Source organism: Nycticebus coucang, chromosome 9 (assembly GCF_027406575.1).
Source record: "Nycticebus coucang isolate mNycCou1 chromosome 9, mNycCou1.pri, whole genome shotgun sequence".
Lineage (NCBI taxonomy): Eukaryota > Metazoa > Chordata > Mammalia > Primates > Lorisidae > Nycticebus > Nycticebus coucang.
The window spans coordinates 46,942,655-46,970,034 of NC_069788.1; the positions used below are offsets into that span (position 1 = coordinate 46,942,655).

General features: G+C 42.2%; 1 protein-coding gene across 4 annotated transcripts; it reads left to right on the forward strand.

Moving 5' to 3' along the window:
• The first annotated feature begins 5,487 nt into the window (after positions 1 to 5,487).
• BTNL2 (butyrophilin like 2) lies at positions 5,488 to 26,947 on the forward strand. 4 transcript variants are annotated; one of them, XM_053603687.1, is made up of 10 exons: positions 5,488 to 5,701; positions 7,226 to 7,424; positions 10,301 to 10,633; positions 12,466 to 12,813; positions 14,771 to 15,052; positions 16,072 to 16,092; positions 20,110 to 20,457; positions 21,813 to 22,091; positions 22,750 to 22,846; positions 23,433 to 26,947. In XM_053603687.1, the coding sequence occupies exons 3-9, from the start codon at positions 10,552 to 10,554 to the stop codon at positions 22,839 to 22,841; spliced, it is 1,452 nt and encodes a 483-aa protein (XP_053459662.1). In that variant the 5' UTR covers positions 5,488 to 5,701; positions 7,226 to 7,424; positions 10,301 to 10,551; the 3' UTR covers positions 22,842 to 22,846; positions 23,433 to 26,947. The 4 variants fall into 4 exon arrangements, with proteins under 4 accessions (XP_053459662.1, XP_053459663.1, XP_053459666.1 ...); XM_053603688.1 differs by having other exon boundaries at positions 10,328 to 10,633; XM_053603691.1 differs by lacking the exon at positions 16,072 to 16,092.
• The last annotated feature ends 433 nt before the right edge of the window (positions 26,948 to 27,380 follow it).

Here is a 27,380-nt window from a genome sequence, read left to right on the forward strand (position 1 = left end):
AATCATTATACAGTTTGAAAATACTGCCTCCCATTCTGTAGGCTGCTTTTTCATCCTATTCATTGTTTTCTTTGCTATGCAAAAGCTTTCCAGTCTTATATATGCTAAGTGAAATAAGGCAGTTAAAAAAGGACAAATATTGCATGATTCTACTTATATGAGGTACATAAAATACTCAAATCCATAGAAGCGAGAATACAACAGTGGTTATCAGGGTCTGGGGTTTGGGGTAAATGGAGAATTTTCATTCATAGGGTACAGAATTTCAGTTGTGCTAGATGAATAAGTTCTAGAGATCTGCTGTAAATGCAGTAAACTGTACAGTCTTTCATCTATACAGACTGTGATAATTTATCATGAGCTAAAGACAAATTAGCCTAGAAATTTAATATTATTGCACACTTCAAAATAGTATTGCATACTTCAAAATTTGTTCAGACTTGTTTTGTGGCCTAACCTATGATCTATCCTGAGAAAATTCAATGTGTGCTTGAGAAGAATGTGTTTTATATGTTTTATGCTGTCATCTCCTATGATAACAATGCCTTTTCTGGAATACCTCCTGAAGGGCCTGCCTGAGGCTTTTTCTGGGGCTGTGTCACTCTTTTCAGAAACATGTTCCTGGTGGTTTGCTTGGTTTGATTCTTTTATTTCATCATGGATTTGCTTATAAGCCAGATAATACATAATGAACATTCCTCTTTATTAATAAAAACATATTAGTGTTGGGGTCCATATTTTCAAACTTTTAAAAAAGTTTTTAATTATGGTTAATTTGATACTTTTACATATCCAGAGAGTTGATAACAATTTTGCAGGTTTTTTCATTTTTGGAGGGGGGCTGCGGCTGGGTTTGAACCCACCACCTCTGGTATATGGGGCCGGCGCCCTACTCCTTTGAGCCACAGGTGCCGCCCCATACTTTCAAACCTTTAAAGGAGATTTTTGGTGTGCAAGAATCCCTGATTAACTCTTGGCTGTGAATTTTCTTGGTGGTTGTTCTTTTTCTTCTCCTATAGTTTCCTTTTCTCTCGCCTCTTCTTCAGCTATACATTCTTGTTCCAGTTCCAGCAACTCATCAGTTCACTAGTCAATTCCTTAGGAACTACCTAGGAGCTCCTCAATGTCCTCCTCACCCCGGTGAAAGTCGTTTGCCATCTCAGCCACAGCCTTGTTGATGTTTGCAGTCTCCTCACCCTTGGCAAGCCTTTGAAGTCATGGATGAATCTCCTCAATGTCTTTTTCCAGATGCCATTCATGCATGATATCCTTAGTGACATCACTCAGGCCCAAGAAACGTTCTTGATGTCATCATAACTGCTGTAATCCTTCCAGAATTGCTCAATGTCTTCCTCAGTTGCAGCAATAGCCTGGGAAAAGGTCCTTTTGAGATAGAAAGTAGGCCTTAAAAGCTGCTGTAACTCCTTGAATCTATTGGTTGTACTCAAGAGATGGTATTAGGAGGGAGAAACTCCACTTTTATTTTTCCTTTTCTTTTCTTTTTTTTTAAGTGTACATCATACATTTAGTACCAACAACTCTCTCAACTCTCAAATTGGGGATGTTACGGGGGAGAGAAGACTACCAGAGAAATAATCTTCAAAATGCCAATAAGGAGCCTTTATTTAGACTGGCCAGCCGGCTATCTCCACAAGTCTCTGAGAGATCAGGGGAGAGCAGCCTCGACCAGGGTTAATGCACAGCGTTTATGGGTTGGATGATGCAGTAAGCAAGCCACTGGACTCCACAACCGGCACGGATAGCATGGCACTTGCGGTTACTTGGTCAAGCAAAATAATAGTACCTTAGACTGAGTAATTTATAGAGCACAGAAATTTATTTCTCACAATTCTGGAGGTTGGGAAGTCCAAGGTCTAGGGTTGGCATTTGGTGTCTGGTGAAGGTCTTCTTGTTGTGTCCTCTTGTGGCTGAAGAGATGGAAGGGCAAAAATGTCCAGGCCAGTTCTCTGGAGTCCTTTTATAAGGAGACTAATCCCACTCATGACTTATCACCTTCAAAAGGTCCCATATCTTGATACTACCACACTGGGTCTTAGGTTCCTATATATACATTTTGGAGCACACAGACATTCAAACCACAGCACCGTGTAAACTTCCAGTGGTAACACAACTTGAGCTGATTAGGGATTGATCAAGAGAAGCAGTTTGTACTCCTAACACAAGGCCATAGGCAGCTCAGGACTACAGATGTGCCTCCGAGACACTCAGCGAAATGAATATCCATGGTGGGTGAGAGGATGAAGGAAATCTGGTATATGCATCCCATGGAATGTTACACAACCTTAAAGAGGGAAACATTGCCATATGCAACAGCACGGATAACTCTGGAGGAGGTGATGCTGTGTGAAATCAGACAGCCAAAGAGGGACAAATAGTACATGATTCCACTTATGTGAGGTGGTCAAACACAAAAGAATGGAGTAGGGTGGCGGTCGCCAGGAGCTGGGGGCGGGGAAATAGGAAGTTAGAGTTCAATGAATATAAAGTTTCAGTTATACAAGATGAGTAAGTTCTAGATATTTGCTAAGCAATGCCGTGCCTGCTAAACCACGCCATGCCTATAGTTAACAACACTGTCCTGTAGACTGAAAAATATTCTAAGAGAGAAGATCTCGTGTTAAGTGTTCTTGTCACAATAATAAAATGAAATAAAAATAAACTAGAAAAAGAGAAGTGATTCCGGATTTATAATTGTTACCAGCAAGAGGGTTATTTTAATATAAGCTCTTCCACCCAGAGGCCAGAACTCTCCTTCCAGAGCTTTTAATTAACATCCCAGGGGGTCTTCATCCCTGCAAATGTCAGTGAGAGATTCAGTCCTGAACTTGAGCATTTGCTGGGCCAGGTCTCAACCTCCTTCAAGGGTAGCTGTGACAGCAGAGACTGGAATTATACACGAAGCTGGAACTGGTTCCAGAAAACAATAATGTGACTGAATACCAGAGCAATAAGCGTAATTTACCATGGAGAGTTGTCTAGTTTTACCAACCAGTCCTGGATTTCCCCCACTGCTACCTTCTGGTTATTTAGATATTTCTCCTTGACTAAACAACGCAAAATTATTTTCATTCTTTATCTGAACCAAAGAAAAACATAGCCATAATAGCAGCCACAAACAAAAGTCTCCCCATGTGGCTTGCTCCTACTTGGTGTGACGCTTCCTGTTTTTAGACCTTCTGATTGTGTCACCTACACAGTAGTCATCACCACATAGAGAATGGACTTCATGTCTTATTGGAGCAAGGAGTAAGGGCTGTGGGACTAGTGTGGTCATCTCGGAGGTGGTCACCTCCTTAAGGCGGCTTATTTTAGTGCTTACACAGCGTAGTCAGCACCGAACGAGGTCAGCAAGTGATTACTGCAGCAGTGTGACGGGATCAGCCTGAGGAACCCCAGCGCTGACACGGGCAGGATCATTCCTAATGAGTCAATCTTACTTGACTTCTATATAACTATGGTCTCTATCTGCCACACTGCCCCTGCCCTTTTTATTTGCTAATGTTCAATAAGAGCATGCTTTTTATATTGGAAAACCCAGGAAAGAAATTCTACAAACACTCATTGTTAGATGACACTCATAATGACAGTGCCCCAGCACAAAGGAGAGAGCCAGTTCACCACGTGCACTGTTTACAAAATCTAGATGAATGGCATTTCAACAGCTCCTCAACAGTTATTTATGTTTATTTGTTTACCTATAATTGACAGGAAGGTATGTAAAGTTATTTACCCATTCAATTGTTAATGGATACTTACATTGTTTTCAATGTTTTGCTATTATGAATAAACTATTGCAAGGCTCTCCTTGACTCCGTCATAGTCGTTGAATTATTATACTCATAACTTCAGTGCCTATATTTTAGAGTCTCTACTCTTAAAACTGCAAATTACTTTGAGAGCTGGCTTTAAATTTTTTTCTGCTTTACTTTCTGAAGAGTGCCAGGTAACAGAAGGTGATAACAATGGATTTAAGATAATGAAGCAGGCCTCCCTGCCTTCTCCCTCTAGGCCTTGGTGGATGCTTGTGGTAACTCCCTTGGTCATCCTGTTACTTTGCATCCTGGGAATTCTTATATTTGGATCAATAAATTTTCTAAGTAAATTAATTTCATACCATTTAGAAGCCATCAAGCAAAAAGTGATCCCGTGTTTTCTACCAATCCCAACCCCTGCCTTCTCCTCTCACCTACAGCTACAACCAACTACTGAGGACAAATACTGAAGTCCCCTAGAGAGACCCCTGGAGAGCCTGCAGGAGGCCCCCCTAATAAAAATCTTCCACCCCTTTAAGAAGGAAGCAGCCAGATGAGTTGTCACTCCCTACCCAATGATTTGGGGCTGTAGAACAGAAAGTGGGGAAATATTAGGGAGGAGTCAGGAATCTGGCAGGAGGACTAGGACAGGGCCTCCAGGGGGAAGAAGGACAAGGGCAGGGCCTCCAGGCTTCCATCTTGGTGCCTCCCACCTTAATTTTGTTCCAGGTGACTGCTCACTCCTGGGGAGGAGGGACCGTCCCACCAATCTACCCATCAGGACTTAGTGTGCCCACTGCAAAAGGATGTAGAGAACTCTCTAGCCTAAGGGCGAGTACAGTAGAGTCTTGAAGGTGACCCAGACAGGCTTAAGGCTGATTGTGTGGCCCAATCCCCCTACCTGGCCTCTCAGGCTCTTAGGAGATCTGCACGTGCAGTAAGACTCTGGTTCCAAGGTGACCTCTCAACTTCCTGACCCAGGGGTGTGAATGAGAACCACAGGCCATAACCCTTGCTTCCTCCCCTTTTCTTTGTGGTGACAATACCAAAAGTATATTGCTCTGTAAGCATATTCTTGCTTTTACTCTGTAAACCCCTCTTTCTCGTTTTCAGGCAACTTTATTTCACACTTAAAAAAAAAAGGCAATGAAGCAGTCCTCTCCCCTCTTGCCTTCCTTCCCTCCTCCTCTGTCTCCCTCTTTCTTTCTGTCTCCCTTCCTCCATCTCTCCTGTCCTCACCCAGGGTGGTGCCGTCACAGAATTCAGCTGGAGTCTCAAAAGATTGAAGTGTATTCTGCAGCCATTTTCCTGTTTCTCCCCATTCCACAGACTTTGAACTGAATTTACCACGAAATACAAAAACACAGTTTAAGAAAGGAAGAGACTGGAAGTTAAGAAGTGGGGACTGTGGGCCACATGTGACAGCTGCTTCTGAAGGAGGAATCTTCCAAGTGAGTCAGGCCTTGATGGCCAAGTCCGTGGGTGTGTCGCTGCTGCCCTCTGCTGGCCATCTGGATCCATGCCTCCCTTTCCTGTTACTTTCCTGCCTTCTCTGCGGTCCTTGCTTTTCACCTTCTCCTCAGGGCTGCGTTTGTCTTGCTGTCCTGCTTCTTCCCGATGTGGACTCTAGTCAGAAGGGCAAAGGGATTGTGATTCTTTTTTTCTCTCCTACATATCAATATGTCCCTACGCAAAGTGGCCATCTATAATGAGTAGCATAATTTAGGGCACAGTTCCTGTCTGAGCTCAGGAACTGAGCTGAGGAAGTGAACGTAAGGGGTCTGTGAGAAAGGGTGCACGAGAGTTTAAGCAGAGCTTCTACGCAGCCAGTCGGTGCTGATGTGACTGACCACAAGCAAAAGTTCCAAGGTGGATGCTGAGACTCCTGGAAGAATCCAACACTGTGCATCCCCAAGAAGATACAGAATGTAGGTAATGGGTTGTTTATTTTCACACCATTGAGGTGTGAAAAAATAAATGTCTGTGTTTTTCTATTACTGATTCTAATGTTTATGCTGGATGCTAGTGTGTCTTAAAGCAGAGGAGTTTATCTGGCAATTTCCAGATGAACTCAGTGGCTTTCATACAATTAATTTAAAAACACTTCCCCCACCACTGCCACCCTGCCCAGAGTTACTTCTGAGTTCTGAGGTGGGAGGTCGTCGTGCAGGGTTGGTACAAAGGTTCTTGCCTGTATATCCCCTGGTGCTCGCCTGGATGTCACTGTCCCTCCCATACTAGTGACCATGACTGCTATGTCCATGACTCCATGCTTCTCTTGCTAGAACAGTCCATGACCGCATTTTAGGCAACCTTTCGTTCCACTATTCGAGCCTTCCAGGGCCCAGCTTTTGTTGTTACTCTTCAGTGTCACTGAAGGAGAGGGATGTCTGTGGGCACTGCTGTCATTCTAGAGAGCAGAGGTGAAGTGGGGTGCAGTCCCCGCTACTCTGAGAGACAAATGGAGTAAAGAGACCCTCATAACCTCATCAATGTTTAGTTACTGTTATTTCTTCTTCAAACCACTCATCCTCCAAAGTGGGGAGGGTCTTTATCTTGACTGATGAAGACTAGGACGCTAACCTCAAGTTTGGAGGCCCAATTATAGGCTGGTTATAATGGAGAAGGGAGAGAAATTTCAGGAAAAAAAAATCAGTGCAAGCGTTATGACATCATTATGCAGCGTATCCTTATATTATCACATTGAAATAAAAATCTAAAATTAAATTTAAAATTATTCTGGAGAACTCTTGAGACCCTGAGACAATATCTGCAAGTTGCCCCCTACTTCAGAGCAAGAGAAACAGACTTAATAGGGAAAAAGATACCTATAAATTTCTGTGGTTATACATTTTGTGCCCAAACACTGAGTTGAAAAGTTTCTTACATTTCTTTGGTAAATATCTGAGAGTAATTAAACGCTTTATTACCTGGCAAAGGGAGATAAAGAACCAAAGTAAGAGGAGCAATAAACTGGCCCACAGGGGACCTTGCCCTGGGGCTCTGATCTGGAGAGGGGATTCCTTTCTTCTGGCCTCTAGTTTTTCATCAGTGAATGAGGGATGGGACATTTCATATTTAGTCTTGCCTCCACCTCTCCAGCCCTATAAGTGCCATGTTCTGGTGGCAACTTGGCACTACGTGGGGAATCTTTGGCGTGTTGTGAAGCAGAGAGAAGGGGAAAGAGCGGCACCAGCACTGGGCGCTGCAGGAACAGCAGGTCTGTGTGAGGCTTAACTGGAGCCCCCTGTGCACAGGCCGGGGTCAGGCGGGGGAACAGCATGAGTCCTGAGATTTCTGGGGGAGGGTGACGAGCACCAGCATCACAATTTTGTCTGCAGGTCCTGAGAATGACAGCAGAACCCAAAGTCCACTTGTCCTCTGAGTTTCACTTTTAAGAGTCTTATGACTGATAGGGGAGTGTGCTATTCTGATTGGAGTCTCTTTTTCAGAGGGCCTCAGGGATTTGGCCTTGCCTCCAGCTTGGGTGAGGCTGCATTGATCCTCCCTTTACCCAAAGCCCCGGGGAACTGACCACCTCCACACTCTCAGGCTCTGTCTCCTGTGGTGCTGTCTCTGATCCCAGCACCCTGGAGTTCTGATTGGTGTTTGGATACCTGCTGTGTGGATGAAGGATACACCTGAGACCAGGTGAGGAGATCCCACAGCCTTGGGTTTCACCCCTGAAGGAGAAAGGGAGACTTGTGAGTGGTTTGCAAAGTCCCTGGTGAAGGATGGCCACAGGAAGTCGACTAGGATGAGGAAGTAGAGCCCACACAGGGTCAGCGTCCTGTGGGGAAACGCTGCCACTTGTGATGCTGCCTGTCAGCAGACTGCAGGGAAATGTCAGCGTCCTGTAGGGAAACGCTGCCATCCATGTATATTGTATATTTACATCCCATCATATATTTTTTCAAAGCACTATCATAGCTCATTTGATCCTCACAGCATTCCTGCAAAGCATGTTGGGTGAGGAACAGGCCCTCGATTAAAAATGTAAAAACCAGGATGGCATTAATCATTTGTCCTGTCTCTGAGCCTTGATTTCCTCATCCGTCACCTGGTGATGACACAGTTAGAAAAATGTTAGGATGATTGTCTCCATCAGAGAGGAGAGAAATTAGAGGTTTAAGAAAATAAAGTAAGATGCCCAAGGTCACCTTGTCTCCTAGAACTCTTCTTTTACTTTCTCTTCATAAAAATGCTCAGTTTAACATATGATAAACTGTAGCTGTTTTTAAAGTCTACATTGTGGATAGATATACAAATAAGCTTCTCACCTCATGAACTGAATTTATTCTCACCACTTAATAATTATAGCTATTTAGCATTTTGAGGCTCTTAAATGAAAAAAATTCTAATGACCCAGGATATAGTTTTCACCAATATGAATTTTAGTAGTACAGAGTAAGTCATGAAATTCAGAATTGTTATTCATCTAATGCCTAAACAGAAACTTCCACTTACTGTTGCATTCTAACCCTTACACTTCACCCAGAAAATGAAATTAAATGTGGGATTTTGAGAATTTGACAATACATCTACATATTAGATCATATATCTTGATATTAACAAAGTTTACCACATTTAATAAGAATAGCAGTTTCAGAAGATTCTCGCTCTGTATTCAAATAATAAAACAAGAGATGTCAAAGCTTATAATTATAATGTTTTTATTTAAATTTGCAATTTAGGTCCAGTTACCTATTTACAAAAGAATATGCCAACGATTTTGAACACACTGAGAGCAACCTGATAGCAGGTTTCTCGGTGGCATTATTGACCTTTGGGGCTGGATGGTTCTTTGTTTGAGGGGCCTTCCTGTGCCTTGTAGGATGTTTAGCGGTGTCCTTGACTTCCACCTATTATACTCATCTCCCCCAGCTATGACACCGAAAATGTCTCCAGGTGTTGCAAATCTGCTGTAAACAGCAAACTGTCACCTTCCCCACAGAGAACCCTGGTCCACAGCAGTTTATTCTCCCCTTTTGTCTCTCTCACAAATGCATCCGTGAGCACCAGAGGGGGTTAAGCTGCATTTTCCCAACATTCTTCAGAAGTTGCATTGATTTGGGCCGTGTTTTTTAGAGTTCATTTGTAGGCTCTCCCACCACATGCTTTAATATAAAAGACATAACAGAACACAAACCTATCAAGTGGTTTGTAGCAAGTGTGGGCTCTGTTCAGTTCACACGACTGAGAGAGGGCTCATGGTGTGGTCTTTGTGGGGCTTTCCTTGCTCTTACTTGGCAGAATAATAATGTTTCTGCTTCTTGTAAGAGGGGCCGAGCAAACATGTGCAACGTCCATCAGTGTAGGAGGAGCTGACTGGCAAGTTTCAGGTGACGAGGTGGCAATGTCTGTGCTGTCTTGTTAGGCTCAGTCCCGTTTTCATACAAATTTTTTCTTTCTTTTTTTCTTTTTTTTTGAGACAGAGTCCCAAGCTATCGCCCCGGGTAGAATGCCATGGTGTCACAGCTCACGGCAACCTCAAACTCCTGGGCTTAAGTGATTCTCTTGCCTCAGCCTCCCAAGTAGCTGGGACTACAGGCTCCCGCCACAACGTCTGGCTATTTTTGGTTGTAGTTGTCATTGTTTGGCAAGCCTGGGCCGGATTTGAACCTGCCAGCTCTGGTGTATGTGGTTGGCTGGTGCCCTAGCCACTTGAGCTACAGGTGCCACCCATACAAATATTTTAGTGCTTTTTTAGTTCTAGGTATTGTGACTGGGCTCATATCAATTATATATATGTTATAATAAAAGTACTTTTTTAAAGAAAGCAAAATAAAAGTAATATTTCAGTAATAATGACCTCCTTGATCATTTGATTACTGTCTCCATTTCAGACTGCTGATTTTCCACCCCTGTCCCATAAGATCTTACTAAAATTAGTTTCTGGGGGGAAAGGAAGCAGTAATTAATTCAACATTGCCCCTGAGCTGGTTCTTCTACTTGGTATGAAGCAAAATTTCTTTCAATAAAATACTTGCCACATCAGATATAATTAGACTTCTTTCGCTCTCCATTTTTCCTCTTTCAACACTAAACCGAGCATTCAGTGTTTGCCCTTCCTAATAAGTTTCAGACTTTTGAGCTGTGTAGAATATTTTTATTATGCTGGGACAGTGGGTTTATTGTGTTTGTCAGTCTCTGCCAGTTGGGCTATTTCTTTTATTCATTGCTATGTGTTTTCAAGATGCTAAATTTAGGGTGTTTTTAGGTGTTACCTTATTTGTCTTCTGCTGTAGCCCCATTTCCACCGCTTTCCTTTATTTTCCAAGACTTCCCTGTGGCCCTGGGTTCTCTGAATGCTGGGACCCAGCGTTGGCTTCCTGGCCGCAGACTGGGGAGGCTGAGCCTTCCTGCTCTATGCCGCTTCATGTTTCACTGTAGTGAGGAAGGACTTTGCAAGAGAAGATGGGAGGAGGATGAGAAAAAAGTATTTGAATTCTCCCCTATAATTTCTAGATGTTCACAACAGATGGGGCTAAGGAGTAATTTTATTTTTAATATTTTTGTTCTTTCAGCTAAAGAGTGTTTTTCATTTCAACCAGAAAGGTTCCCTAGGGCTTAAAAAATAACATACAGCACATTAGCTGGGGGATCGGCTGTAACCAGTACTTCAGAGAAATGGAGCCAAGCCGATTTCACTGATTGTGAAGAGCTTGAAGTGGATTCTTCATTAAGAGGCACAGCCAAGGAAGCCACAGAGTCTGCTGGGCGTGTCACAGCCACACCGAGGCACAGTCACACTTTCCCTGCGTTTGCTCCAGGGAGCATGGTGAATTTCCCTGTGTCCAGTCTGTCTGGTGTGGCCGCCTCCTTCTTCTTCTTCATCCTGCTGACCAGGAGGCAGTCAGGTAGGACCCCGCTCCCTCCGCTGCATGTGTAACATGCTCATGTCCCCGGCAGCCAGTCCCGTGCAGAGTTCTAAATGCAAAAGAACAAAGGATCTAAGGGGAAGGTCCAGGGCCCAGGCTCCTATGTCCCTAAAAGGGAACTAATTCTCCACCCGCAGCAGTGTCGCCTTTGAAAAGTCACTTCAGCACTTTGTGCCTCAGCTTCTTCATCTTTATGATGAGACTAACAACAGTACCTCCGTGTGAGAGGCTGGCGGAGGCTCTGGGATTAAATGGGATGTGGAAAGCGCTTGAGTCGGCGGCTGGAGCGTGTCAGTTTCCTCGTCCGTCCTCCCACCTCCAGCCGGATAGCCCTTCCACGGGAAGAAAAGCAGCTGCTTCTCACCATAACTTAATCAAGCAACTCAGTAAGACTTGGAAATAAGAAACTAGAAGGAGACATCCAAAACATGGGCCTTTGTCAGTTAAAGTGACCTTAGAAGAGAATTGTGGAAATTCAGTGTCAGAGGGGATATCAGAGCCCCAGGGAAAATGCCACGAGGGAAGTGAGGGAACACGCTGGGCAGGGGACCAGAAGGCGCAGGCTGCAGACTCCACATTGCCAAAACCCTGGCTCCTCTTGGCGCTGCGCTGCGGTGCCACCTCGCCGTGGTGACAGTTGATATAATCACTCCAGTTCCAGCTTTGTATTTAGACTCCACCCACTAAGGATGCAAGCAGCGCCCCACTTAAGCTCTGACCCTTTGAATGGCATCTAGAAAAGCCCCTGCCCTTAATTCACCATGAAATGTCCTTATAAAAACTACATTGTACAGAGCCCCAGAAACTGGACTCTTAGCTTCTCAGGAGAAAACCAAAAACAGAAAACAATCCCATTAGTAGGCATCTACCCAGAAGAAAAAAAATTTTATCACAAGGACATTTGCACTATATTTATCACAGCTCAATTTACAATAGCCCAAATGTGTAAACAACCTAAATGCCCACCAACCTCAGAGGGGATTAACAAACTGTGGTATATGTATACCGTGGAATGCTATGCAGCCATTAAAAAGATGGAGACTTTACATCTTTTGTATTAACCTAGGTTGAGTTGTAACACATTCTTCTTAGTAAAGTATCACGAGAATGGAGAAGCAAGAATCTAATGTACTCAATTCTAATATGAAGGAGTAGATGAGCTAATACAAGGTGGGGGGTAGGGAATGAGGAGCAGGCAGAGGGAGGAGGGTGGGGGAGGGGGATCATGCAGGATACAATGGTAAGAGGGACTTACCTAACAACCTCAATCAGTGTAACTTAATTCTCTGTACTCTCAACGAATTCCAAACAATAAAAAATAAAAAAGCTAACAAACAAGAAAACCCTACAGTTTCTCAACAGCAATCCTGAAAAGCTAAAAAATCTAATAAATGAATTTATTGCATAAATGACTAAAATATGAATACTAACAATAATGTAATTTCCATTAAAAATCAATTTACATATTAACTATTTCACAATAAAAGCAACCCAGAGATGGTGGTTTTGGTGTCTTAAAGATGAAAAAATTGAAACTTCAAGTCTACATCTCACTGACAGTAACAGCTTTGCCCCCTAATCACACAGGTGATAAATGAGAGACTCAGAACTTGAAATCAAATTTTTGAATTGAACTTATTGTCAGTGTACAAAATTGTCTCTGTAACAAATGTGTGCAAATCACCATGCTGGATGCCTCTAGAACGTTGAAAATGAAGCCCCACCAGCTGCCTCCATTTTGATTGGCTTGACACCCCCAAACAAGCATATGGATTCACTGCTTGGTGTTTTCCTCTTTCATTCTGTTGCAGATGACTTTAGGGTGCTTGGTCCTGCTCAACCTATCCTGGCCAGAGTCGGGGAAGATGCCCTGCTAACCTGTCACATCCTCCCCAAGAGGACAGTTATGCACATGGAAGTGAGATGGTACCGATTGGAGCCGGACGCCCCTGTGTGTGTCCTCCGGGAGGGGGCTGAGGCAACCGAGGTGCAGATGGAGGAGTACAGAGGCCGGGTAGAGTGGCTGGAGGACGGCGTTGCTGAGGGACGTGTGGCTCTGAAGATACGCAACGTCCAGCCGTCTGACAGTGGGCAATACCAGTGCCGTTTTCAGGAAGGAATCTACTGTGCAGAAGCAAGCTTGCTGCTTGAGGTAGCAGGTGACTATCTGGGAAAAGACAGGATCTCAGGGGGAGAATTATCCCAATTTGTGGTAAGCTGATTATCAGTTGAAGAATTCCCTCTGAATCATCAAGGCAATTGCTAATGCCCAGGTCTCTGCCCTGATTCACTTGAAAGCAAGTGGTTATGGAGTCTTCAAAGCAACCTTAGATATTTTCCTAAATTTAACTTACATGGTTTTGACTATTTTTTATTGTAAAATATTAAGGGGGTACAAATGTCATTGTTACATGGATAGCTTTTATAATACTTAAGTCAGAGCTAGTAGTGTGCCCACCACCTGAATTGTGTTCACGGTACCCGTTGGGTGGGCTTTTACGCATCCTCTTCTGCCGTCTCCCCTTTTCTTGACTTTTACTTCTCTCTGTGCCCCAGTGTGCCCATCAATTAGGTCCAAATTATTACAGAGTATGTGTGGTGTTTGTTTTAACTATTCTTGAAGATCATCTGAAATCCAAGGCTTTAGCAATTGTGCTGAGGCACAAGTTTGTGCCACCCAAGGCCAGTGTGCCAGAGGAAGTTAACTGCTGGGTCAGCGAGCCCAGTTCAGCATCTATCTCAGGGAAATAGCTGTTTTCTGCCCGACCTCATCTATGCAGTAACCAAGATATGAAAACTTTGTTTCTCTGTGAAATTCTCCCAGTTAAGAAGCTAGTGATGAGACCAAGAGGTTAAGAACATTGTGCTTTTATGGAGAGTATCACATACTAGGTTCAATGACTTGGGAACTCACAGGTACTTTTAGACACACACTACGAATGACAAGGGTCTGTAGAATGCAGACCAAGCAGGAGGAGAAGGGAGGAAGGGGACAACCCATGAATAGATCTGTCTTATGGAAAAATAGATATTTGAAAAGTAAACTATCATGTGTTTCCCCGAGAGGAAAACTCCTCCATCTTCTAAGAGAAAATAAGGGAAATCAATTTACCTTGCTAGAGAAATTGTCCTCTGGAGATCCATTGACATCCTTGGCTGATTCTGCTGTCCTCTCTACTCCCCACTGAGGTAGCTTCCTAATAGATTTTTCTTAACACCCATCATTGTTATTGTTAGTTATTATATTCAAGGTAATTCAAAACGGTTTAAAGAATCCATATTTTTCTGACACATGGGAGTGAGGAGGGCAGATACTAAAGCATTTCACTATAATGGACATTTACAAATAAACCACAAATTTTCTAAGGCTTCAAGTGAAGTGGATGAGTCTCTTCTCTATCAAATGATTAAGTCAGAATTTCCATCTGTGGAAAATATTGTCCACTTTGTTTGGGTTTGAAAGTTTTGTGGTGAATAGAGAAAGAATTTCATGATTACATAAATTGTTATAAACTAAGATTTCTCAAATAACATTTCCCCCCATTGACTAGAGTATTTGGATACAAAGAACTTCTCATGGAACTTCCCATTTTATGTGCTCCAGTTTATCCACTTGCGTCCCAAGATCGCAACCACCAGCAAAAGACCTGGAAAGGATAGAACCCAGGAGAGTGATTTCTGACTTTGTATTAAGAATTATGTTTAAATTGGAAACCAGATATCATCTAAAATGTCAGACAAATGCCTGATACAGACAATATTAAGGTGGAAAAGGCAGAGTTTGAAGCACAGAGAAATTCATGACTAGATCACACCACATCTTTGTTGCAATTCTAGAGAGACAGTGAAATGTCACCCTAGCCCCCTTCTCATATTCACCTGTCTGGATCTGAAGAAATACGCTAGTCAGATGGTTAAATGTAAAAGATCTTGACAAGGAATAGATAAAGTGTAACTGAACCCCAATTTGAATGGGCAGAAGACTCTGTTTCTATGTCTGCTGCCCAGACCCTGAACTCCTGTCCTTGCCCTGTGTGCAATGTCGCTGGGATCCCGGTCTCTATGACTTATTCCTCCATGGGCTCTGGGCCTCAGTGCTGTGGCTTCTCCCTACAGATCTGGGCTCTGCCCCCAACATCCACTTGGAGGGATCTGTGGAAAGTGGAGTCCAGCTGGTGTGCACAGCAAAGGGCTGGTTCCCAGAGCCCCAGGTTTACTGGGAAGACCTCCAGGGAGAGGAATTGCTGACTGTGTCTGAGCATCACGTCCAGGATGAAGATGGCCTGTTCTACGTGGAAGACACCCTTGTGGTCAGGAATGCCTCTGCAGAGACAGTGTCCTGCGTCATCTACAACCCCATCCTCAATGAGGAGAAGAGATCAGTCCTCGACATTCCAGGTCAGTGCTCTGCCTCGAGCATCTAATGCTCAGGTCAGCAGGAGAGGCTCCGGGGCTGCACCATCGCACCTCAAGCTTCCTTATCAAGGAAAATATCTAACGTTTAGTAACACACATTAAAAACTATAAAACATTTATGACTGGAAATGTGTGTACTGGACTTTGATTGAACAGCTGTTAGTAACTTTAGTTATTTTTGAGTTCTATCTTTTCTTCTTCTGCACTGATTCTTTTTACTCAAAGTATGTATCACATTGTAAAGAAAATGAAACTATTCTCCTTCCACCAAAATTATTTCCCATGCTATATTGTGCTGATTTCTTGTAAAACTCTACTATATGAAGATAATCAGCAATGGAGACAATGATTTACATAATAGAATATTAATTATGGCCTAATTTATAAATAACAACAAAAACAACCAAAAACATCCAGTACAACAGTGGAGTGTTAAGTTTCTATCTTATCTATAAATCATATAAAAATTATGGGCTTTGAATAACATAACTGCACTAAAACTTTTGGGATGAAAGTATATAGTTGTTTGTATAAATGGATAGACAAAAACTTAAAGTAAATGTTATATTTTAATGTCAAAAGAAGCTGATTATGTATTTTATATTTATAGATATAATTAGTCTGTATATCATATATACAATCTCAGTCTGTAATGATTGGTGATAATTGTGTCCATATGATTTTGTACGTCCTATGTACAAAAAAGAAACTATGTTATTTTTATAACTTAAATTTAAATATTTATGTGGTAAATATCAGAAGAAATGAACAGAATTATGGGAAGCTAGAAGGGAAAGCATTTTTTGTTGTGCAGAGAAAAGAAAAACCAGGCCGTATCACTGGGTGATCCATGAGAAAGAATGAAAATTTTTCTGCATTGCCTATTTTTCCTATGAATTGAGCTTTCCTAGAAAATGTAGAAGTTGCTTTTATTTTTTTGAAATAGTTTCTCTCCATTCCTTTAGATCAAATTCCTTAATATGTGATTCTCCTTTTTGCAGAGAAACTCCAGACTGAGCTGGGTAAGTAGGCCGTCTGGTGTGCACCTGTGCAGGGAGCCTCTGCCCTCAGCCTCTGAGTTACCAAAAGACCAAATCTTGTGTTAGCTAGCAGCATGGGGGACTGGCAGGGACTGGCAATGTGCAGCCTCCTTAAGGGGCCATTCCACTGTGTAATCTGCCTCTTTGGGCCTTCACAGGATTCCCCTGAGTCTCAGATGGACTCCCAAAAGGGGTAGGGCATTATTTCTGCTCTGTGTGGCCAGAGGAAAGGGCGCTGCCTTGCAGTGTGAGGGAGTGGTTGGCCAGGCTCTAGAGGCCCTTTTAAAGCATTTCAAGTGTAAGTGAAGGCAGTGTCATCATGGCAACTGGAGGTCTCACCCACCACCTCCACCCTCTGGCCCTGCTGTGGGTTCTGTCCCAGCAGTTCACTCCAGTAGGCTCCTAATCTTGTTGCTGTGGGAGGGAGCTGTTGCTTCTTGGGCGCAGCCTGGGACCCTCTGACTGAGTGACTGGGACAATAATTTTCCTTTTCCTTTCTTTTTAACCATGTAGTTGGACTCCAGATACTATTTTACTGTACCTAAGATAAGTTAGCTTAAAAAATGACCAGCTGATATTCCTTCAGCTTCTTATCATCTCTCTCTTCTTTATGGCCTCTTCTCCCAGCCCAGGACAAATACAGCCCAGTCTGTTCTCTGCCCAGATGCATATGATCCTTATTTCTCCTTCCATCCATACCCTGCTCTTCTTCAAGTCACCTTTTACCAGAATGTGTGTGTGCATGTTTGTGCTTTAGGCACGTTTTAGCCCTCCTTTCAGCCTGTGTATAAGTGTTTTGAGGAAAATCAGATGGCACATACATCTCAATCTCTGCCAGAGTCTTATCTTTATGACCCCTCTCATTGGGTCATAACGATAAGGGGAAGGATTTCCAGAAGGTCAAAGGTAACCTCACAATGTGGCACACTTGTGAGCCTTCTGCCTGAGGCAGCCCATGTTTCTCATCTGACAGAAACCTTAACGGGTAGAGCTTGTTATTTACAGATCAGGAAGGCATGCCAGTGTTTGGGGCAGGTTGACACACATCTCTATCCCTTAAGGAGATTTTTGGTGAAGAGTCACTTCTCTGAGTTCTCTTAGCTAACTTCATGCACCCATTGGAGACCTAGCACAGAAAGTACAATCCCATGTCGTGTTGTTCCTAAGTTCTGCTGACTTCCGGGACCACAATAAAACAAGGAGGAAAAATGGAGCTTGCCTTTGACCCTGTCAGGGGAGAGGAAGGGGAATGTGCCCCTGAGCTTTGCCAAGGAGCTGTGGTGATTGAGGAGCCCAGGAACTCTTTAGTTGCCCGTCTTATATCCTCACAAGTCAGAGGCCCAGAGGAAGGGACCCACCGCAAAGAGCCACCAGGACACCCAGTTCTCTGTGGAAGTCCTGAGATGGAAATCTCTGCTCCTACCCTGGCAAATCATGTTGTTCATTTTATAAAAATAATGACTAGTTTTCTTAGAATATTAATTATATGCCAGGCTCTATCTAAGTACTTTGCAGGAATTCTTTTATTTTTTTTCTTACAATAGTTACAAAGATTGGTAGATTTATCATAGTTTTATAGTTAGGAAGTAGTCTTTGAGACATATGTGGTTACAGACAACCACAAAGCAATTGTGATATTGGCATTGTATTGTGTGTCTATCTGACTTAACAGTGCAAGTTTGTTAATCATTTAGTCTCTATTTTTCTCACATTATAAATGAACAGGTTGAATTTAATCTCTAGTATGCAGTTCTCAGAGACTAGACAGAATATAGTTTAGCATATTTGAGAAATGAGATAGTGCACTAATTGGATATGCCAATTGAAAGAGGGTTGTGTGGAGTGATGACAAGATTTATCAAGTTTCAAGGAATTAGTGTGTGCTTCAGTGTACTTCCCACTCCAGAAGGAATTTAATCTTTCAGTGGATATGCACAAAGCATTTCAGGAACATGCCTACAATACTCAAAACCAAACCAAAACAATACATTTGAGCACAAATCTTGTGGAAGTCTGTGAACACAACTGTATACAAAAGGGAATTATGTGGAGCTGCTGTGAAGAGCTCATATCCTCGTAGAACATCAGCTATTAATAATCTAGTACCTTAAACTTTACATTTTCTTAGATTCTGGGAAAACAGGAATTTTTTCTAATTAATTGAATCTCCATACTTACATTTTGCTCTCTTTAGTCTCCATTGAAGTCAATTTTAGCTCTTAATTACCTATGTCTAGCAGGGCAAGGCGATTTCAGATGTGATATACACAGGTCATGGAGGGAAGAAAATCCTCTTCCAGGTAACAGAGATGAAGAAATGTCTGTTTTATTAAGTAATTTCCTGTAGACATATAGCTGGAGAAATAGCAAATTAATCCCTGGTTTATTTTTTCTGATTCTTATATTTATCTTCAGATTTTAACAGATGTAAAGGAAATAATATTATTTTAGGTAAAATTGCAGGACAAAGCAAACAAAATACTGGAAGTAATTGGGAGTCAAATATTAGCTAGAATAGAAGGAAGTAATCTGAAAATTAGAATTGTGTTGATGGCAACTTTCCTCTCTAGAAAGGTACTTAGCAATTTTTGGCCAGTGACGTGATAGATATGTTATGCCTCTGGCCATTGACCCCCATTTTATGCTTTTATTTCTATTATAAATGATCATAACACATGCAAAACCATTCTGACCAGTTTATAGTAGAAGATGACTCTTAATTTAGAATAGAACAAAACTGGGATGGCAGGGCCTGATGAGAAGGGAAAGTGTAATACAGCTCAGACCCAGGAAATCCCTCAGAGAAAATCTTTCCTCTCACGGTGGGAGAAAGGGACACCTTTGGTACATAAAGCACTGTTTCATGTTTTCATTTTGCTGGCGCTTCCTCAATTCTTGATCTTGAAATGTTTCTCAAAGTATCTGAGGACATTCAGCTTGATCTGTCTCTGCAGCCCCACATCTGTGAACTTTGCAGAAGTAAGGTACAGTGACTGGACCACACCTCAGAGACACTATAAATACCATGCAGAGGGAGGTTTCCTTACATTTCATTATCAAAAATTCACCTGGGATTCCTGTCAACCCCTCCCGTTCACTGAGGCAGAGGGTGGGGTTAGTTCCAGCACCCTCTGCTCACACCGTGTGGTCATCGACATGCCGTGTGCAGACTATTTGGCTTAACTCCACAACAACCTAATGATGCGGGGAGTAATGCACCGAATTTATAGGTTAAGAAACTGAATGCAGAAAGAATAAGAATTAGTTTAAGATAATATATGGTGGAAGTATTAAAAAAATTTTACACATTAAATTTAGCAGAGTTTAATTAAGCAAAGAACGATTCTAGAATCAGGCAGGCAGCCTTCCAATCAGAACAGATTCAGAGAACTCTAGGCTGCATCTTGGCCAGATAGTGTTTGGGGACAGAAAATGGAAGCGAGGTACAGAAGATGGAAGTGAGGTACAGAGACAGCTCTATTGTCTACAGTGGGGCGTTCGCCTGTTTGAACATGGTTTGAAGAGTTGGCCACGTGCAATTGGCTTAAGTGGGGATGCGACTCAGATGTTTACTACAAAAGTGCACCCCTAGTTAGGTGTTCAGTTACCTGACGTACTAAGTTAGGTTGCAGGTCATTACATAAGGATTGGGCACAGAGATATCCTCAGGCCACATTTGTAATATTTTTCTTTTATTCTGGGAGATTTTACTGCAAAATTATTTTATTTTCTATCTGTAAACTGAATAAAATTTGGGGCTGTTGGGGGTTCAATTACTGATTTTTTTTTGACTGACACACATCAGGAGATGGTTCTTCCTTGAACAAAGACATCATCTATCTTGAGCCCGTGAAACCCCACATCCTCCAGGGATGACCCCAGCCCTCACAGCTCCCCTGGAGTGCTATGGGTTCTAAACCCTACTAGAGAATTCTTGCTAAGGAGATAATTTGCTCCATTTCGATACTTCCATTGTGCTTTGTCTGCTGTATTTAACAGCTTTCCTAAAAGTGATTGGGCCTTCTCGGCCCGTCCTTGTCAGAGTGGGAGAAGACACACAGTTCACCTGTCACCTGTCCCCTGAAGCTAATGCACAGAGCATGGAGGTGAGGTGGGTCCGATCCCACCATTACCCCGCTGTGCATGTGCATGTGGATGGGGACCCTGTGTCTGGAGAGCAGATGGCGGAGTATAGAGGAAGGACGGTGCTGGTGAGTGACGCCATCCAGGAGGGAAGGCTGACCCTGCAGATACTCCATGCCAGACCTTCAGATGATGGGCAGTACCGCTGCCTTTTTGAAAAAGATGGTGTCTACCAGGAGGCCAGCGTGGATCTAAAGGTGGTAGGTAAGGATTCCAGAGAGATGCCTTGGATCCAACATCTGTTCCTACCACTTTAACGTGCTAGTTCCTGGAAAATTTCTCTGCACTTGACATTTTCTTAATATCCATTTGTCATCAAATTTGTATTGAACTCTCTAGTGTGCAGGAAGTGTCATAGGACAAATTTAATTCCTTGTGTAATAAAACTTGTGCCCTTTCCTGTATCTTGAAAATGTGACCATATATTTAAGAAAATCTAAGAATTTTACTCCATAAATTTACACAAGATGCATTAATTCACAGTATGTTATTAAAATTCTGGAAAACGTGTGGTTACTAGGAAATGTAATAATTTGAAAACTAAACTGGATCCACAGCATAAACAAATATCATACAAATTGACAGTCTTGGCAGGGATGGAGGAGAAAAGGTAAAATCACTCCCTGCATCATGATTGCCCACTGTCTACATTTGAGAGGATGTATTATCCAAGCTTAGCAAAGGCCATGGAAGACAGGCCCTAATTTTCAGTATCCTACATTTTTCTCCAGTGGATTTTGAATCTATGTTAATAAGTGTGCTTAGGAAATTTATGCAGGAGCATATGTTGAGAAGTCAAATGGGCCCCATCATTTTCTGCTATTGGATGTAGATATTTATAAGATTTTGATCTTTGAGAATATTCTCTTGCTAATTTTTAAAAATTTTTTATTTTATTTTTATTTTTCCTTTCTTCCTTTTTCTTTTGAAGAGACTTTGGTTCCTTTTTTGAGACGGAGTCTCACCCTATGCCCTGAGCAGAGTGTAATGGCGTCATAGTTCACTGTAATCTCAGACTTGGGCTGTAGGCATCCTGCTACCTCAGCCTCTGAAGCTTCTGGGATTACAGGCACTCATCGTGGTGCCCGGCTGGTTTTTTCACTTTTTTTAGGAGTTGGGGATCTCACTCTCGCTCAGGTAAGTCTCAAACTCCTGAGCTCAAGCAATTCTCCCTCTTCAGCCTCCCACAGTGTTGGGATTACAGGCGTGAGCCACCATGCCCGGCTCTCACTCACTTTTTTGAACTCCTGTCCATGTGATCCAAGCCCTGGCCAAGCTCATTTTGTTCTCAGGGACAGAAGACTGATACTGGATTTGAAACTATGTCTTGTCTCTTAATCTGTCCCACAGATTAGAGGGACAGATTTAGGAATAAAAAAATAAAAATAAAAACAAAAGAAACAAGAAGAGGCCCCAGCCAATCTCCTCCCTAAGTGAAGTATAATTCTCACTAAGCTCTGTTCTCTTCCCCAAGCCCTTTGTACTCTCGTCCCTCTCAGTGAAGTCACAGCCCACAAAACCACCTGAAGAGATTTTGGCTCCTTGATCTCTATCCCCAGGTCTGGGCTCTCCCCCGCTGATCACCACGGAGAGGCTGAAGGGTGGAGACACCCGGCTGATGTGCTCTTCACACGGTTGGTTCCCACAGCCACATGTACAGTGGAGGGACATGGATGGGAAGCCGATACCAGCATTTTCTGAGGCTATGACTCAAGACAGCCATGGACTGTTCCATGTGGAGACATATCTGGTCACAAACATCTCTGCTGTAAACGTGACTTGTTCATTTAGCAGCCCCCTTTTGAGCGAGGAGAAAACAGCCACTTTTTCTCTCTCAGGTTGGTGATCCCATATATTCCTCTCAGATTGGGGAAATAAATATCAAGACCAATCAAGACTTAGTCATTTTACTGCTCTTTTTGTTTTAACATTGAAACATGCTCTTGTTGTCTCTTGAAAAGCTGGGTTCAGGGCACCCAGGGATCTCCTCCTCAGAGTTTCTCCCTCATCTCCCCAGCTACCACTTATACTTTTGCTGGGTGTGCACTAAATTGACTCTGTCTTCGCTGCAGCTTTAAGCTCTCATCTTCTGATGTGAAAACTATCACAGCACTTTGTTTTTTCCCCCTTACAGTGGATTTTCTTCTGGATTGGAACCTAATTTTCCTCAACACCATCTTCATGGGTGTGGCCTGGAGAATTTTTTCTTTTGCCACTTCATTTATTCCAGTGATTCTATGATATAATTGGAAGAAAGAAGGGAAAAAATGTGTGTGTGCGTGTGCACATACATTTCTGAGAGGAGCAAACACTAAAGTGAAACATCAGAAACTTATGGTCTCTCCTCTGCTTCTGGAGAACAGGGGAAAGCAGACCAGCTCCCTCCCTGAAAGGCCCAATGCTCCCTCCTCAGCCCAGGAGCTGCTTCAATGAAATGGACATTCTTGATATTGTCAGGTTTCATGATTTAATGGGATTCTGGGGTTTCCATTTTAGAGTCCAAGATGACTTTTTTATGGAAGATTCTGCTCATTTTGGGATTGTTGCTTGCTGCACTTATAGGCCTGATCAGGAGGAAAAAGCTGTAAAAACGGTAAGTTAGGCAAACAGAAACACTGAGAACACATCCTGTGGCGGGAACTGCACTGCCACTTTCCTGAGCCTCCCTTTTCAGCAGTCACCCATGGGGGGGTTTCAGTGAGTATTCAGTCATTCAGGAAAGGAGAAACATGAGAGCCTGTGGCTTACATTCATGCAACCAAGGCTCAGTGAGATCACAGTTTACAGTGGTAATAGAGACAAAAGGATTAAAAGACAATAGTTTGATTCCCTACTGCCCATCTCCAAGAGATCCAGTCAAGGGAAAGGAGGAAAAAAGCCAGTGGCCTAGCTGTCCTTGCTTTTGTAGCTGAGAGATGAGAGTTCACTTAGATTCTTTTGGCATGAACATTTCACTAAAATCTTTAAAAATGTGGAGACCTAGTAACCTCCAGCTCAGCACATGGAGGTCACTTCCCATGTGCTGATAGAAAGGCTGTTTTATATACTCTGTAAAGTTCTAGCCCTTTAAATTTCTTATGTCAGTGAAAACTTTTGTTTGCCTGTTTGGATATTAATAGCATAAAATTAACACTTTTCAATATTGATTAATTATCAGAATGGATTTTCTTTCTTTGCAGTGAATGTGACACAGGATCCCAATACAGTTCACCTGAAACTGATTCTTTCCAAGGAAAGCAAGGATATGACCCCTGGACATTCAGGCAGCTGGACATCCCCCAGAGATTTGTCTTCCTGCTCTACCAGCTGGGCCACATCAGGGAGGTCGTACTGAAAAATGGGGGTTGGGCATGGGGCAGGATGGGTCCCGGGTATTGCCAAGAACAGTGTTGTGAAGACAGCAGTCATCTCTGTGTCACCTGAGGTGGGCTTCTATGGAAGTGAGTAGTGGCCCATCACCTGTCCTCCAAATTCTTCTCCCTTAAGGTGGCCCCTGCACAGGTTAGAATCTCCCTGTCTATGCCTCTGAACACCTCTCCTTCTATAACATGAAGTGCCCTGTCTACAGCTTCCCCAAGACTTTCTTCTTTGGGACTCTGCATCCTCTCTTCATTCTTTGGTTCCCTAATGTAGATTCTTTGGACATCTTTCCTGCACCCAGAAGAGCTTCTTCAACATGTCCAAGGAAAACAACAACTTTGGATTCTGGAAACCCAGACAATGTTCTGAGTTCAGAGCTTTTCACCTTTCACCAACAGCTTGAAGAGACTCACAAGATCCAAGGACCACATTTTAATCTCATTCTGGCTTTAAATCTGCCTGGAGACTGACCCCTTCAGAGACCTATCCTTTTCCAGATTCCCTGATATCCAGCCTACTGATCACAATCTCATATTTGATGACCAAGGAGCCTTAGAAAACCCAATGGGAAATATAATTTGTACTAGAGTAAAAACTGAAGGGAATAGTCAAGTATTTGTTCAGTTTCTTTAAGATGGTGACACTTCATTGTCCATATCAGTAGAACTGGGAAAATAAAAAGCACAGTTAAAAAATATTGAAAGAAAATGCAGCTGAATATAAGGAGAAAAATCTGATCACCGAGATATAATCTTGAAAATTATATGAAATGCTGTAAAATCCCTACTTCAGAAGATTAATGGAGGATGTGGAGTGAAGAAAAATATTAGACATTCTAATTCAGAAAAAAATTATGCATCATACAGATGAAAATTTCAATTTTATTTTCAGAGCAAAATAAAGCTCATAATTTGAAAATAGTTATAAATAAATAAACATAAGCAATACACACAACACATATATTTTAAAGTCATGATTTAAAGAAAGTGTATATGGAAAAGAAAAGAATGTGCAAAGAGAAAGATTTCTAGAGTCTTCAGATCTTATGAAGTGAGGAGGAGGAATACACGCCAACAACACCCTCGCTCTCTAGGACAGCAGACGTCACAGGGGTATCACCACCTACATGGATCATTCATCAACAGCACTCGGGAGTTCCTCTTTTAAACCACTTTTTTTTTTTTTTTTTACATTTCTGAACTCCTAAGTTTGTGTTTTGAACTACAGTAGATCCTCTGTAAGTCAACCATCCACAAGACTGTAACAAACTGGTCAAGGTACAGAGGTGGTCAATAAGGAACGAGGCCGCTGTATGGTGCATCCATGTGGTGCACGTCGAGTCTATGAAAATTAGGTCAACCTACGGAGGGGGCCAATGTAGGGAGGTGCTCCTCTATGGAGTTTCTACTCTATGTACTATTCTTCCATAAGTATTTATGCATTTATTTCATTTTATTTAAAAATTTTTTCAATTGTGGTAAAATATGCCTACCATAAAATGTACCGTTTTGACCATTTTAAAGTGCACAATTCAGTGGTGTCTAGTACATTCACAACATCATGGGACCATCATCACTATCTAGTTCCAGAATATTTTTATCACTCCAAAGTAAACTCCATACCCATTAAGCAGTTGCTACTCATTTTATTTTAACCTCCTAGTACCCCCTAGCAATCTCCTATCTATCGTTATGAAATTTCCTACTCTGGGTATTTCATATAAATGGAATCATAAGCTATCCCCTTGTGTGTGGCTTTTACTTAGCATAATGTTTTCAAAGTTCTTCCTTCTTGTAGCAAGTACAATACTTCATTCCTTTCTTTATAAAACAAAAATAACAGGTATCATTTTTAAGAACTGTTCTAGGTTTACAGCAAAATTGTGTGAAAAAACCAGAGTGATCCCCTATCCCTCCATTCTCTCCTTGAAGTTTTCCCTATTATTTTTGTGTGTGTGTGTGTTAGTGTTAGTGTGGCACATTTTTTGCAACTGATGAACCGATTTGATACATTATTTTCAACAAAAGTCCATAGTTTACATTAGGGTTCACTCTGTCGGTTGTCCATTCTATGGAATTTATAACAAACCATTTATACATTACATTGACGTACCCATTACTACTTTGAAAACTTAAATTTACTAGTAAATATGCCAGCTTTGCTTGAAAATTTTTAATGTTACTCTATTTTTGATTTAATGTAATAAATGATTTAATTAATAATGCCTGAAGGTTAACTGTTAATGTTCATTTATTTTTGAGTCTTCCTTCCCAGTCATTCCAGCTCTTTGCTTGTTAGTGTATGCTTGTGCAAGCCCTATAAAAATGTATACCCATTTTAAGAAAGGAAAAAACTGTATTAAATTTGTAATACTAAATATATACTGATAACAAAAGATGAATATGTCATGCTGAGCACCTTTTATAATTGCAGGAGTCAAACGTGACTCATCTGACTTCAGTATTACAAATTTTACCCAGTTTTTTTCCTTAAAATGCATACATTTTGGGGGCACCCTTTGTATAGAGGCTTTCCTGGGGGAAAGTTTCATAATAATTTTTTTTAACGGTCACATTCTCTCAGTATATTAAGAAACATACTTTCCTGTAGCTTCTCAAATTTGTGATTAATTTGCTTTCTCAATTCCAATTCCAGTTAGAAAAGCCTCATGAAAGGCTCGGTGCCTATAGCTCAGTGGCTAGGGCGCCAGACACATGCACAGGAGATGGCAGGTTCGAATCCAGCCCAGGCTTGTCCAACAATGACAACAACCAAAATATAGCCAGATGTTGTGGCAGGCTCCTGTAGTCCCAACTACTTGGGAGGCTGAGGCAAGAGAATTGCTTAAGCCCAAGAATTGCTATGAGCTGTGATGCCACAGCACTCTACCGAGTGTGACATAGTGAGACTCTGTCTCAAAAAAAAAAAGAAAGAAAAAGAAAAAAGAAGAAAAGAAAGAAAAGCCTCATGAAGGAGAAGGGCAGGTGGCTCAAGGATGATGCCCCTAGTCACTGTGGCTGACGGATGAGTGAACGGACTCGCCCATGGAGGAAGTGGTTCCCTTCATTTCTGATGTATAGACTGCTGGATGTAGTCCTGTAAAGCATGGCCACGGTCAGAACATATGTATGGATTGGCTGGATCTTGGTGTCATGGAGAGGATAGGAGGAAGGCACAGAGTTTAAATTTGTTAACTTCCCTGCCTGACGTTTTTCCCTTTGTCAGTATGGTGTAAGTTCCATGAGGACAGTGACTTTGTGTGCACTTGTGTGTGTGTATGTCTCCCCACAACCTAGAAAAGTGGCATATATTAGTGGATCAATAAACATTTGTAAAACGCTTGTATAGTTTTTTGAAGTGGATATTCATTGCATATCTTATTTGTAGAATGCACTGTGGTAGGGCCTAGAGATCCTTAGAAAGACATAATTCCTGCACTCAGGTATTTCTTCATTCTAGGGGAGTCACTTTGTTTTTTGAATAACTGAAAATGGAATTGCCAGAGTAGTCCAGCAATAAAGACTTAACAGATGGAGCCAGACTGAATTCCCCTTGCCAGGCAGGACAGGCTACTTGGACACCCTGCACCGCTTATTGATCTACCCACAGCTTTGTTATCCCTGACTTGTCTACAAAGCTGATGCCCATAGACCACCTGCCCTCACACATTTTCTCACACTGTCCACCTCCAGCACCTGCTCCTCAATCTCCAAGCTTAGTTAGAAGGACAAATGCACATTTAAAGGAGTGGAGAAGTGGTAAGTGAA